The sequence below is a fragment of the Protomyctophum bolini genome (assembly GCF_963924005.1).
Source record: "Protomyctophum bolini genome assembly, chromosome: 12".
Taxonomy (NCBI): Eukaryota; Metazoa; Chordata; class Actinopteri; order Myctophiformes; family Myctophidae; genus Protomyctophum; species Protomyctophum bolini.
In genome coordinates this window covers 32,508,990-32,524,510 of record NC_137873.1, presented here as the reverse complement: position 1 = coordinate 32,524,510, position 15,521 = coordinate 32,508,990, and the positions used below count along the sequence as shown (strand labels likewise).

The following is a 15,521-nucleotide window of genomic DNA, read 5'->3' as shown; positions in this document are numbered from 1 at the left end:
CCCCGAGGGCAGGGGAGGCCTGAGTGATTAGTCATGGATTAAGCAGGGATGGGCATTGGGGCTTTGCATGTCGGAGGGGAAAGTAACAGGGGCAAGAGGGGGAACCCTGATGCTCCAATCCACTGCAGGGCCCGCTGCTAATATGCCACACAGCACGCATGTACTGTATGTATATTGTATACACACACTCAGAAATGCATGCACGCGCACACGCACGGTCACACATATGTGCGTCCGTACAGCATCTCAGTCATACTGAGCCTACAGTATAACAGGGCACTCAATCTCCCTCTGGCTTATTAACACACACACACACAGACACATACACACTAGGTGCTAGACCCCTGGGAAATGGAGTGCTGAGGTGGAGCGCCACACCTACGTACCATCAGCTCCCGAGCCGCACCCGAGCCGCGCTACTCACATGCCGAGTTGGCGGTGCCCGCGAGATCAAACCCATGAACCTGTGATCCAAAGGCGAGAGCTCTAACTGACTGCAGCTACCCGGATACAAATCACTCTAACCATGTATAATTATGACCTCTCAATCTCCTACTCACTGAAGAACCATTGGTAGCCATTAAAGTGAGTCCTCATCACAACATGATTGCTGTTAATGCAAAAGTATCCCAAATGCTGCGTTCAAACTGGCAGCTACAAAAAGCTACCATTCAATTTCAGTGTAAGCAAGCCATTTAAGCAAGTGTACAAAGACATTTGTACACCAGCTGCTACAAAAGCTAAAACAGCAACAAAGCTACACAAAGAGTTCAGTTGGTTTCAACTTCAGCTACAAAGACACAACTATGCTGTGTAGCTTTTATATATCTGCCAGTGTGAACACAACATTCGCCTTTTTGAATAGTAATAAAGGTGTAAATTAGGGCCAGTTTGTGTAGTTTGAAATGACAAACGGATTATGGATTCTCAGTCTGTACTTGTTTTGTAATGTAATATAGCTATTAGCTAACTTGTTTGTCATCTTGGATGTAATGTATATTTCAAGGCAATAGCCAAAGTTATACAAGTGAGAGTTGTGCTTGTTATGTACCAACTTTAGCAGCATTGTGTAGGCGAAGAAAAATAATCCTAGATGCCTTCAAATATATTTATAATAGGCTATATCGGCTCAAATAGGCAGGACCATTAATGAGAATAGATCTACGCGTCACCTACCAAAATATGAGCAGTGGGCATGCCAGGAAATATAAATTAAATGGGGGTGAGGCAAGGGAACGACAAGAAACTTTGAAACAACAATTATGGTTCCAACATCAATAACAAAGTGGACTGGTTCATTCATGTAAGTCAAGATATCTACATGCTAATCCAAATTCTCATGACACCTTTTCAAAAAACATTTTTTCTTTTACATGGGGGGGTGGGGGGGGGGACACCCCATTGTGGCGCCTGGAGTTGTGGAAGAGACAGGGGGAGAGGTGAAGGGGTTACTGGCCTTCACCCTTCCCTTCTCTCTCACTTCCCACTCTACCTAGTAACCGTCCCTACAATAAACCCTAATTGGTTTACTGTCAGGACCAATCGCACGATGAATGCTATCAATACATACGAACAAACGACAGGCAGGAATTTTACAAGACCTGTAAACACCAAGTGGTGGAACAAGTACTCATATGTTTTCCTTAAGTAAATGTATCAATACTGCAATGTAGAACAGTTACAGTAAAAGTCCGGAATTCAAAATGTACTTGAGTGAAAGATACAAAAGGATTGGCATCAAAATATTTTCAAATGGCCAAAATGTATATAGGGCTGAAGCGTATGTAAGTTTTGTAATAATAATCAACATCTACAAAGTAACTAAAGTTTTCAAATAAATGTAGTGGAGTAAAAGTACAATATTTGCCTCTGCAAGTAGTAGTAAAAGTAAAAGTACTGGAAATCGGAAATACTCCAGTATTAAGTAGGCCTACTTGAGTAAATTCACTTAGTTACTTTCCACCACTGGTAAACACACATTTCTGGTAAACACAGAATCACATTCAAGCAGTTTCATGTTTTCATCTTAGTGTTTTTATATATTTATCGCATGTACTCTACAGCCGGTGTGCATAAGCTTGATGTAATAATTTATATTTCAAGGGAATGTAATGCCGGGAAATGACAATGTAAAACATCCCAGACAAGGCTTCGTCAAACCTATCCAGCCAGTTACAATAGATTATTTAAAAGTAAATAAATACGGTGGGTAATACTGCCTATTAAAAAAAACATCTTGCAGGTGTACTTAAAACCAAATACAGCCCAGCTGTATACACAAAATGTGAAAATATCACACGTTAGAAAGGATTTCTATTTGTAACAGCCTCAGTAATGTATTTTATCTGTTTGGAAACAATTTTATTATTTAGCATGCATTAATCTATCTATCTATTTTCCATGTTTCCAAGGTCCAAGGTCCAACCTCTAAGGAGTTGAGAGTGTTGTCAGAGAAAAGCTTAGTTCATGTTTTATTATAGAAAAGAAACACACTAACAGGGAAGCTTCCACCAGCACACATACTGGTCCTCTGGCTCCCCCACATGGCCATAGACAGTATATCATTCAGAGGGCTTCCAATTTAAAGGACTACTTTGTTGTTGTTGTTTTTTAAACCAAAGTTTTAGGTTGATAGTTGTGAGAAAGTAAAAGATGAGTGTTATTTTTTTCATTTTCTGCTTTCTTTCATTCTTTCGGCATTTGATGTGTGGCTAAATATATTTTTTTTTACAAGATTTCACAGCGATGGCTTCATAATTACTTACTAGTCCTATTAGACCCCAGGAAATTACACCTGGCCACAAAAGATCACAGGATCTATTGAATGTGAAGGGGGACGTGACAAACTGACTGACTGAAATATTGACACTCATCTTTTACTTCCTGACCTCTAATAACAAACATTGGGAAAAAAATTACACCTGTGTGAACTGAGTGGTGCAACTCCCCTCTCCCCCTGCTTCTCTCTCTCTCTGTGTAATTATCACTAGGCAACAGTCCAACACTATCTCTCTCTCTCTCTGTTTCTGGCACAACAGCGCCACTTTTGCCCCTACTGGTACTCATAGTCACATTGTCACACACATAGTCACATAGGTTAACACGGACATAGCTGTTCCTTGGAGTGGTACTTTCTTCACTACTGCTACAAACACAGCATGCATGCCAGAGAACTCCTAACCTCAATGACCCTGCACTTGACCAATCACGTTATCCGCTGACGGCGCTGACCTACAGCACACAGCCTTTGACACGCAAGCTCGTAAAAATCTCAACGGCATAAAATACCTCGATAGCCACATAACATTCTCTAACTACTCTAAAGAGTGTGGATTTGTCAAATAAACATCAGTTAAAAATTGAGTGCCAGCCAATGGGGTTTTGTGAATTAGGTTAGTGTGTGTGTGTGTGTGTGTGTGTGTGTGTGTGTGTGTGTGTGTGTGTGTGTGTGTGTGTGTGTGTGTGTGTGTGCGTGCGTGCTGTGTGTGCGTGCGCAAATGTTTGTGTTGGGGCGGGCGGGACTTTACTGCGACTGTATATTTGGCTATGTCAGAGCACATTTGATTGACGGAGCCAGTCGACCAATCCCGAAGCAAGAAGAAGCAAAGTGGGAGGGTGTATGGCGAGGTAAACAGAGAAGAACTGTTCTCAGGTAATTATATAATATGCATACACATCCTCTCTCTCACTCACACACACACACCCACACCCACACACACACACACACACACACACACACACACACACACACACACACACACACTGACAGCCAGCCAAGTAATCAATGAAGCCTGTGTTGCAAGGCTGTTTTTCTCATGCCACCTCCCCTCCCCTCACTCCTCTCTCCTCTCCATCTCCCCTCTGCCTCTGCCCATTTTCGATGTGTTTTCATTTCATATATCTGGGTCATGTTCGAAACAGGAAATGTTGGACTTCATTTATGAGCTCTTGCAAGGAAAAAGGGCGAGCTAAGAAAGGCGGCTAATAGGCAATACGCAGTCAAACAGAAATGTAACCTGCGGGTTGTAGTTGGGCCTGAGCTAATGTGTTAGGTTCCTGGTCTAGAGGGGCGGGTCGCGGACTCGCGGCAGAGATTTGCGCACGCCCTGATTGGATCTCACCGATCTGTCCGTCACCCTCGGACCCTCCTCTCCCCCCCCACCGCAGCGCTACGTCACATAATGTGGAGCGACGCCCGCCCGGAAGGGTTGACTCCCACTTCTAGACCAGAGCGGCCAATGCGTTCCTCCAGGCTTTCATTTTTTGCGCCGACGAAAATGAAAGCCTGGTACCGAGGCTAAGTAGTTAGTAATGGGCAGAGATAGTTTGTTTTGAGCCCATGGTCCCACATTTCATAATTGTAGAGTGCTCTCTTATCACGCATCATGTATTCTGAACACACCACGCACACATCAATACGTGTAGCTAGCTAGCAGCCCCGGCACATAATTATACTGTACACCAGATTAGACAAGAATAGGCATTTTGATAACACTAATTGCCTGGCCCTCTATTGAGACAGACTGTTGGCTCACACTAGTTTCAAAAGCTTCCGCCGAACAGCAGTGGTGGAAATAAAGTACTCAAAAATGTTTTACTTAAGTAAATGCATGAATACTGCAATGTGGAAATACTCTGTTACAAGTAAAAGTACGAAAGTACTGGCATACACAAATGTACTTATAGTACCAAGAGTAAAAGTACTGATTATGCGGAATGTCCCATTTCAAGTTTTTGAAATGTATAAAAAAATCATTTGAAAATAGCAGATCTACAAGCTCACAATGCGTCGCATCGCGATGCATGGTGAGCATATATCTGCTATTTTCAAATGGCCAAAAATGTATATAGGGCTGAAGTGGTTAATGTATGTTTTGTAATAATACAAATCTATGTTTTCAAATGATTGTAGTGGCGTAAAAGTACAATATTTGTCTCTGAGATCATGTAGTGGAGTAGAAGTAAAAGTACAGAAATTTGGAAATACTCCAGTAAAGTAAAATAAAATACCTCAAAACTGTACTTAAGTGTGCAGTACTTAAGTACATGTACTTAGTTACTTTGCACCACTGCCGAACAGTCTGTAGCTAGCTATGCCGGAAGCGCTGAAAATGAGAAGAAAATAAAGCAGATGTCCCGCCTCGCCCATTGCATCAGTGTAATTAACAGACATTTAGTCGAAGCCTAGTATCTATTGCTGCTTAGCAGAAATGCAAAGACATATTATCGTTTGTTCCTATAAGTATATAACAAGGCCCCATCTCATGGTTCCGTGCATAAAGTGTGATTTGATGCCTCTTGGAAGTTGGAACTATGACTGGTGGCTTTCTGTTGGCATTGTTTCTTTATTGTCAATGTACGGTACTACGGTGTGATCTGTTTGTTTGTATATGTTTTCTGTATCCTGATGATTGCTGTGCACAAGACAAATTTCCGAAAGGACAAATAAAGTATCTATCTATCTATCTATCTATCTATCTATATTTAAAGATGTCTTTTCGTGACGTGACGTGAACGCAACTGATAAACAGACGACAGGTGCCCAGCTGTAACAACCTTTTTTAGAGCATACAAAGGTTGTGGAAGAGTTGTCTGGCATGAAACAAACTAACCCTGAGCCTGACCGAAGAAAAGACAAAAAATATGAATGAGTCTGAACCGAAAGATCAACAGAAAAGAACATATTATTTATTGAGATGCATGACAGAGAGGATTTGAAAAGACTTCTGTTTTGGATTGTGAGACAGATCTTATAATATTTGAATGAGATTCTAACATTGCACCAACATTGCCACCTGGCTCACAGATCAGTCCAATCAATTTATATTCCATTGCACAATGGACAAGCGACTCCATTGTGTGCACAAAGTACAAAAAAAATGAGTAATCCCATACTAATTTGAGGAGGGCGGCATTGTATCAGTCTATCTACCTGGCTGTCTGTTGACAGTTTGTGTCCATCTACATATATGGTATGTGAATATCTGCCTCCCCATCTGTCCATCTGACTGATCAAATCTCCTCTCAAAGCCCTCGGGGAAGGTTCGAGACACAGAATGACAGGAATGCCATAGCTAATGCCACGCATGCATGCACGCACGCGCACACACACACACACACACACACACACACACACACACACACGCACACGCACACACACGCTTCCCACCTATCCTCGTAGTCCACTGAAGACAAAGGAAGCACCTGGCAGTAAGTCCGTTTATGTTGCACTTAAATTTAATCTGTTGATCTACATAGAGCTAAAGTAGGCTACAAATTACACAGTGCAGGAAACACAATGTCTGAATTCTGCTCGTTTTTCCGCCTTCTACTTCTTCTACTTCTTTTTTTTTAACCACTTGAAACCTATGACCCTATCTTGTACCTCATGAAGACCCGGTTAATTATTACACCAGTGGTTCTCAAAGTCGGGGTCCTTGAGGGAGTTCCAGGGGGTCCCCAGCTAAATGAACCAAATGGACTCTTATGGGTCTGTAACTCTGAGTGTACAAATGGAACCAAATGGACATTTGTACACTTTCAGAGTTAAATTAACATTGATTTTACAATATAAATTGGGGTCCAGAGATAGAAATGCCATTAAATGGGGGTCTGCCGTAGCCTATTGCATGTCAAAGGGGGTCATTGAAATTAAACTGGTAGAGAATCACTGCAGGAGCCGTAAAGATCTTCTCTTATGGGGGTCCCTGGCATATCCTTTCGAATGGGGTTCCGCGGGCTAATTAGTGTCAATTTGAGGGTCCTTGACATGAAAAAGGTTTGAGAACCACTGCATTACAATTACACAATGTTGAAAAAGCCAAAGTGAACATGGGAAAGGAGGAGGAGGAGGATAGAGACAGAGAAAGAAAAGAAAAATAAGTAGACACAAAGGTTATCATTAGGAGCATTTAACCCCAGGCTAGGATTAACACCAACTTGACCCTCACCCACACACGCATGCACACCCACACACACGCATGCACACCCACAGACACCCACACACGCGTGTGTGTCGTGGGAATAATCTAGATTGCAATGTGTCGAATGACAGCCGATGTAGTGCACTGGTCTGCCTGATACCATCAAATAACTGTTACACAATGAAGTACACAACATAGGCTTACTGATGTTACTACTAGATAATATACTGGAGAGGGGAGAGAGGAGAAAAGAGGAGAGATGACAGGGGAAAGGGACAAGAGGAGAGAAGAGAAAGCAGAGGAGGTGTGAAGAGAGGGGGAGAGGAGAGAGTGGAAAAATACACACGCACAACAACAAACAAACAAATACACAGGCCACACACGTGTAAAAAAAAATATATATATATATATATATTTTTTTTTAATGAAAATGGCATGTCCCAATGTAACATTCTCTGAGCTTGTAGATCAATTGTTGTTGGTTTTTTGACATACTGTGACGTCAACGCTCGACTAAGCATACAACAGGGCTTAAGTGGTTTGGAACTATGCAGAGCCTGGGTTAACAACCTCCGCTCATGGACCGCAAGACACTCTCAGACGCAACTGTTCATTTCAAGGAATGAGCTAAGACCAGTGTTGTTTTTGGCAGCAAATTTCTATTTTAGTTTAGTCATAGTTCTTTTGAATTTTCATTTAGTTTTAGTCAGTCGACTAAATCAACTGTAGATTTAGTCAACTTAAATGTATTTTGGCAGGTCTTAATGCTGTCGTAATGGCTGATTTTACACTTGCTGAGAATAGCCGAAGAATCTAAGCTCACGTGTCAGCTTGTAGATTTTCGGTTTTCGTAAGTGAAAAAGGGTAGTCGACGAACATGTTTTGTCATAGTATTAGTCGACAAAATCAACACTGGCTAACACATGTTGTACACATCACGCACCCACGCAAAATATAGCACTGTGCATGTGTGCATGCATAGATACTGTATGTGGTTGTTGGAAAACGTACACTGTACTGTACAGGCCTACACATTCACATGTGTGCTGCACTACATGTGTATCATAGGCAACGCATTAATAATACTCAGAGTTGCATATTTGGCCAAATCGCCAAACAAATACACATGCACGCACGCATGTGCGCGCGCACACACACACACACACACACACACACACACACACACACACACACACACACACACACACACACACACACACACACACACACACACACACACAGCCAGCTGTGGTCAGTGCCAGTGTTAAGGCCTACACAGTTGTGAAGATAGAGCGTGGTATTGTTTGAGGTATGATGTCACGTCATCGGCTGAGGGACAGTTTCCATTCCATCAAGTGTTCCTGGCCTTCACCCTACCCTGCTAAACTTCTCACCCCCACCACCATGCAGCCCCCCCCAGAGAAAAACACGGAGAAAAAGAGGAGAGAGGGAGACAGAGAGGAGAGGAGAGGAGAGGAGAGGAGAGGAGAGGAGAGGAGAGGAGAAATATTTTTGACGGGCTCTAGCCCCTCCAGTGCATGGCTTTTGAAGATTACATCAGCATTACTGCCAGCCAAGTCTATCGACTTTAATGTTTGTTTAGGGCATTTAAGGACCCTGCACACACGGCGCGATTTTCAAATTTTGAGCAGCGTTTCTCCATCGCTTTTCCGCAAAAACGTGTCCAGTGTGCAACCACCTTAAGTGAGTGACAAGGTGCTCTGATCGATCGGTGATCGGCTGATATTCACTCCAAATTATTCAATTGGTGATCTGTAATTTACCTGGGGAAACAAACTCCATATAAAAGTCAATCAGACAGAAATCTCTCTCTCTCTCTCTCTCTCCCTGTGGGGCTGTTTGCTCAGCTGTATACCTGTCATTGTCAACAAACAACTTCTGGCAGGCAGCCAATCTACATCTCCTCCTCCTCCAATTTGAATGGCAATGAATCACAATGGGAGCACATTAACCATGAACGAACCCATTCCCTATTCTCGGGCAAACATTCAGTGAAAACAGCGGCCGGTGGGGGGGGGGGGTTACATTTAGTTGCCACTGGGCCCATACTGTAGGTTATCATTAAACTGTATACACTACTGGCTACTGACTGACTGACTGACTGACTGACTGACTGACTGACTGACTGACCGACTGAACGGAAGTCAATACGAAAACTGCTACTTTGAGGACGAAACCACAAAAGGCACTTGTTTACATCAGGGTCCTTCATTTTCAATTAATCGGAACAAATACACTTCTATAAAGAAAGTAAAAAAGGGGGAAACATGTACAGTAAGGGGGGGGGGGGGGGATCGCGTGTTAGCTGCAGACTGACAAGCCTGTCTTATTGATTACCGTGGAGAAACTCTTAATTCATGAATCAAATTTAGAAGAACCAACTCCCAGGCCATCATCCCACATATAGAAAGTGTACAGCCATTCCTCAAGAAGGAATCTGAGGAATTCAAAATTTGATTGACACGATTGATAAGAGTTCAGAGCACTGGCCTTCACGTGATGTCAGACAACAGAAAGAGGAGCGAGCGAGAGAGAGAGAGAGAGAGAGAGAGATGCTGATGGACAGATACACTAGACTACTAGATAGTCAAAAGTTTACAATTTAGGCATTTAGGCAGATGCTCTAATCCAGAGCGATTTACAGTAAGCAAGAACAACAACACATGGTATCAAATACGTAGAAATACACACACACACACACACACACACACACACACAGTCACACACACACACACACACACACACACACACACACACACACACCTATAAAAGTGTCACCATTACTAGAAAACCTGTATACTGCACCATAACATCCTGTAATACACTGATAGTACACACAGGACATTTAGCCATGTAAACACCTCAGTACTTTTACTGCTGATTTAAGGGATCCATGCAACGTTACGCTGGACATTGTTGTAAAGCAACTAAGTACATTTAATTAAGTACTGTACTTAAGTAGAATCTTCAGGTATTTGTACTTTACTCAAGTGTTTCCACTTTCTAATACTTTTACCTCTATTCCACTACATCTAGGATCCAAATATTGTACTTTTACTCCACTACGTTTATTTGAAAACTTTAGTTACTAGTTACACATTCTAGATTTTGATTAATATTAAAAAACATACAGTAACCACTTCAGCCCTAAATACATTTCGGCCATTTGAAAATAGCAGATCTACAAGCTCACAATGCGTCGCGGTGTGACAAAACTTGAAATGGGACATTCTGCACAGTGAGTGTATTTTCTACTTTTGGACCGGTACTTCAAGTACATTTTGACGCCAATACTTTTGTACTTTTACTCAAGTACATTTTGAATTCTGGACTTCAACTTGTAACATAGGTATTTCCTACATCGCAGTATTGATACTTTTACTTAAGTAAAAACTACTTTTTCCACCACTGACGCTGGATAATATTCATATCCGTGCACCGTCCGCTGTTCAATAGATGAACACTGGACGAGACGACTATCTTAGATACATAATATTGGAATTATCTGGAATACACGATAAGTTTACCGATGCTGCCGCCTTTTGAGACAAGACTTTCTTTGTACACAATCCTGCCCCAAAAGAATAGACAGGGCCGCGACATAGATGCACAACGATAACCATTCATAACCGACGTTTTCAACACATTAGTAACCATGGGAACGAGGAGCACAACAAGCAACACGTCCCCGCATTTTTTCCAGTTTTCACACTATTGAATCATCAAATCAAAAGTCTATTTATTATAAAAAAGTAAAAACCTTCTGAGCGTTACGTTAGTTCCTGCTCTGCGGTGTTTCTCAATGTACAATAAAACTTCCCACAGTAGTTACTGTATGCTATAACAACACCGGTTCTATGACCATTACATCATGGAAAAACGCAATATCATTTTCAATGCAACTGAAAATGGTAAAAAGACCGTTGGGTTAAAGCCTCTTTCGAGGGTTTCCAGTGACTACATTTTTTCCATAGAAATATCAAAAACCTAACTGTTGTACACATACGGCATAATTCACGGACACCTTTTACAGTTAGTCCATTGTGCCCGACTGGAATCAAAGTCACCTTAGATTAATGGAGCATACACACGCGCGCACACACACACACACACACACACACCGGGACACACACCAGAGAGGGTGCCCGAGTGTCTTGTAATGTACTCAAGACCTTCACACAGTGGCTGTTTCCTCACCGGGCCGTTGCGACGGGTCTGAACTCATAAAACACCATCTCGACGGTGTGGGAGTTTTCATTCAGCAGCATCAAATACGGCAAGCAATTCAAAGATCTCGTTGGAAGTTCAGTGTTCGCGACAAGACCACTAAAAAAAAAGGGCTTTCATTTTTATAGGATGTAATAGTATGCGAAACTGACTGCAAAGTGCAAAGGGTATGTAATAAAAAAGAAAGAAAAGCAGTTGCTCTGTAAAATCTGAAAATATGTCTGACATATTTACGGACAGGACATGTCGGAATCAATGACAGTTTGTTCTCGGGTATGGGGTCAATGGGGTCGGTCTCGACAACAGTTAAACAACGTGAACAGGCTGCCTGGGAAGTGGGTACTGTACACTACACTCCCACTGAGCTCACCTCCTAGCTCTTTATATTGGCTAAACATGGAATCCATTCAGAGCCACTCAACCAGGGGGAAATCTAAGGTGATGGCTTCTGCAGGCAAGATATCATATCAATCAGGCTTTTTTGGGGGGGTGCAGGGCGGAATTTTTTTGTGACATGTGAAAACTGACGAGGAACTCCACTTCAGAGGACATAAAAACACGCATGCACACACGACACTTACACACGCACGCCCGCAGGGACCTTAGTTGGAATCCAAGATGGGACACCGGAACAAGTGCTTTCGACATTCACATCAAAGCTTTTTATGCCCTCCTGCCTACACTGTCGCCTTGCACGCGTGCGCGCACGGAACACACGCACGCACGGCACACACACACACGTGGACACACGCATACAGTCACCCACACACACACACGTGGACACATGTCACAGGAGGATGCCCCTCTGAGCATTTCCATATGAACCAAACACTTGTTGTCTGACTCTCCACATTTCACACCCTGGTGCAGCGTTTGACCTGCCCGCCCCTATGAGTCTGTGTGCATGCCGCACACACACACACACACACACACACACACACACACACACACACACACACACACACACACACACACACACACACACACACACACACACACACACACACACACACACACACACACACACACACACACACACACACACACACACACACACACACACACACACACACACACACACACACACAATTCAGGAAGCCAAGTGTATGGCCAAACAAACAAACAGTCTCCATTTGTATAGGACAGAACTCTGTGGGAGGTAAGTAAGTAAATAACAACCACAACAACAGAGGTGTGAGAACTGGGGGAGGAGAGAGGATGAGGCATTCTATTATTATTGCTAAATGGGTCTGAGGAGTCTCAAGTGAGTTCATTGTTATCCGTTTTGCAGGCAACATATTGAAGTTAAGGGTCATCGACGACCCTCGAGGTATAACATCTGTTCTGCAGGGTCATCTGACTGTGGTCATCATCCCATTGTAAAATGCATGGTCCAACACGGTTTCCTAAATCACCGTTCTAAAATATCAATGTCGCCTAAGTTTACTATGAAAAACCTGCATCTCGCGCCGTCCGTCACACCTTGTGACACGCTCCATATATGGCTCCCCCCATTTACACGATGATCAATTATCTCAATCAATCAATCAGTTGACCTTTCCCGTCAAGTGAAGTGTTTTTAAAATTTTCCATTTCACATGCATGATCCTATAAATCACGTGCCTTTTCTGTCCATCCAAGACAAATTGAAAAAGCACTAAATCTAATCACACCCATGTAGCAGTCTAGCAGACAGAGCCTGTCTAATGTAGGTGACCCAGTCACATGCCAGACGGCCAGGTCCTTATCTTTACCCACAAAGTGAATGATATGAATTACGATACTATAGAATTAACCATGGCCTGATGTGCGTATACATCTTGGTCGTATGAACTATGTGTCTAGAAGTTCCCATTCATGAAAACAGTGGTGTAAAGTAACTAAGCAGGCTAACATGTACTCAAGGCTACTGTACTTAAGTAAAACTTTGAGGTACTTTGTATTTTACTGGAGTATTTCCAATTCTCTGTACTTTTACTTCTACTCCACTACATTTCAGAGGCCAATATTGGCCTATTACTCCACTATAATAATTTGAAAACTTCAGTTACTAATTACTTTGATGTTCATTATTATTACAAAACATACATTTCGGAGAGAGTATTTTGTAACAGAGTATTTATACTTTTACTTGAGTAGCCTAACAAATTTGTGTACTTTTTTCCAACACTGCATGAAAAAAGAAAGATGAATGGGACAAAATCATGGATAGGATCTGAAAGGTATGGAAATGCCACTGGTTGCCAGCCGGGACAAATGATTCACCAAATGACATTGGCCCCAAATGAAGACCCACTATGGGCCCTGTAAAAGCCTTCATGTTTTTGCGGCCATAATATAATTATTGTGATGGTTCATATGCTTTATAAAACCTGACATATCCATCATCAGTGTGTTTCCGCTTATTGTACAGTTTGCCAAAGTGCAGTCTGGGGATCATGGGGAGTCTTTCAAAAGACACAGCGGGGTGTCCCCATCTAAATTAAGTAGGCTGGAATTTCTCTTTCATGTGAAGACACAGTGTCACACAGACGCATTATCTAAAGGATCAGTAGATAATTATAGCTTTCAAATGAGTCCCCCCCAGTCTACACACAACTTACAACTATAACAAAGACAGGTAGAAGAGGTAGCCTATTGAAATATTTCCCAAATACACAGGACACATACAGGACCACAATGTTAACAGGCCATAGGCCTATAGGTTTTCTTGGGTTATCCTTTTCAAGCATCCTTTTGTATGAATCTGTACCCCTGTGCTTTTTTCTTTTCTTCCCCCTTTTTTGCAATCAATCACAGACAGGTAGCATATTGAAATATCTATCAAATACACAGGACAAATACAGGACCCTGTACCCAGGTTATCATTTTTAAGCATCCTTTTGTATGAATCTGTACCTCTGTGCTTTGTTTTTTGTAAACTGCTAATAAAGTATGAATTCAATCAAAGAGAGGTAGCCTATATTGAAATATTTCCCCAAATTGTTGCCTAAAAATACCCCCCTTCCCCCCCAAGTCCCCAACTTCTTATAAACGGCATGACACAATCTGTTTAACGTTAATGCTATGTCATTCCAATCCAAGGCATAAATGTTCTAATCTAAAACAGATTAAAAATCGTACCTTCAATGAGCAGATCTGCAGCGGCCAACCAGCACAACAGGACGAGATGCAAGACCACCGACCACCTGGAGCGCCTGTAGGTGTAGTATTGAGAATGATGTTAAAAGAATGAATTAATGTGGTTTGTTTTCAAGTAACAGAGTGGAAAGAAATTAAACTCTCCTACCGTGTAATCATTCTGCGTGCAAAGAAAGAAATAGGGCTACAAATCCAAAGTTTTTTTTAAATTATCCCCCCGCGCGTTGAAATCCTTGAACTGAAACTTTCCTCTTCTTTCACGTCGTGGTCGTGACTCTGCTGCTCAACTCTCCTCCTCCTGAGCTAGCTCTCTCTCTCTCTCTCTCTCTCTCTGTGAGTACACAGTACAAAGGCGGCCTCAGTTAGCCTAGTCGCTGACTCTCACTCTCACAGACTCACGAGCCCACGGACTCGGAAATTTGACTCCCTAAAAATCCCCTCAGTCAGTGGACCGACGCCTCCTTCACCTCACAGCCCTTTAACCTTACCTTACCTCCTACACTGTCCAGTGTCCATCCTCTAGCTAGCCTAGCCTCCTGATGCCTGTGAGATAAGTTGATAACCTGGGCGAAAGCTATATTGGGTTATCGACTGGGCAGCAATTAAGGCAGATAGGTCACAGGTGGTTGTATATCTGCTATTTTCACTAGTTTTGAGTCAAGGGCTAAAAAGTTTGGGAACCACTCTCCATCACAGCACAGGTGATGGAATGTTTGATTTGTTGTCAAAACAATGATTGTCTTTTTGTTTTCTGTAATCACTTAAATTGTCACTCACACTTTTCTTTTCAATTTAGCCTAATTCGAGTCTGCAGTCAACACAGCCCCAGGCCCTTACCTTTGAGTGACAGTTTGTAGGCTATACTGTAGCCTGTTTTATTGCAGTTCTATCCATGTTGAGTGCCTTCTATATGAGTTATTAGATGTGGACTTTCAGTGCAGTAGTCTACACCTGCACCTAACCAAAGAAAACGTTACTTTAGTGCCCTGTGTCAAATAATTCCAATTACATCTGATTTACTAAAACCCTGGCCTCGCATTTAATTGGTGGTAAATGTTTGCAACTATTTGCAAAGCAGTTGTTCATTTTGCTGCATGGGCTGCATTCAAGCGGTATTTCACTTTCAAACACTTATGGGGCCATTTTAACGTCCAGTAGACGTTAAAATGACCCCATAAGCGTTATAAAGTGAAACTAACCACTTAAACC

General features: G+C 42.3%; 1 protein-coding gene across 4 annotated transcripts in view; it reads right to left on the bottom strand.

Annotated features, from left to right (window-relative positions):
- The window catches only part of col15a1b (collagen, type XV, alpha 1b), a 70,922-nt gene extending 56,317 nt beyond the window's left edge, over positions 1-14,605 (bottom strand). For all 4 annotated transcript variants that reach the window (XM_080777457.1, XM_080777459.1, XM_080777460.1 and 1 more), the window contains exons 1-2: positions 14,461-14,605; positions 14,295-14,368 (exon numbers count right to left, since the gene is read on the bottom strand). In XM_080777457.1, coding sequence (XP_080633583.1) covers positions 14,295-14,368; positions 14,461-14,471 — 85 coding nt within the window. In that variant the 5' untranslated portion in view covers positions 14,472-14,605. The remainder of the gene's footprint in view (positions 1-14,294; positions 14,369-14,460) is intronic.
- Positions 14,606-15,521: the final 916 nt, after the last annotated feature.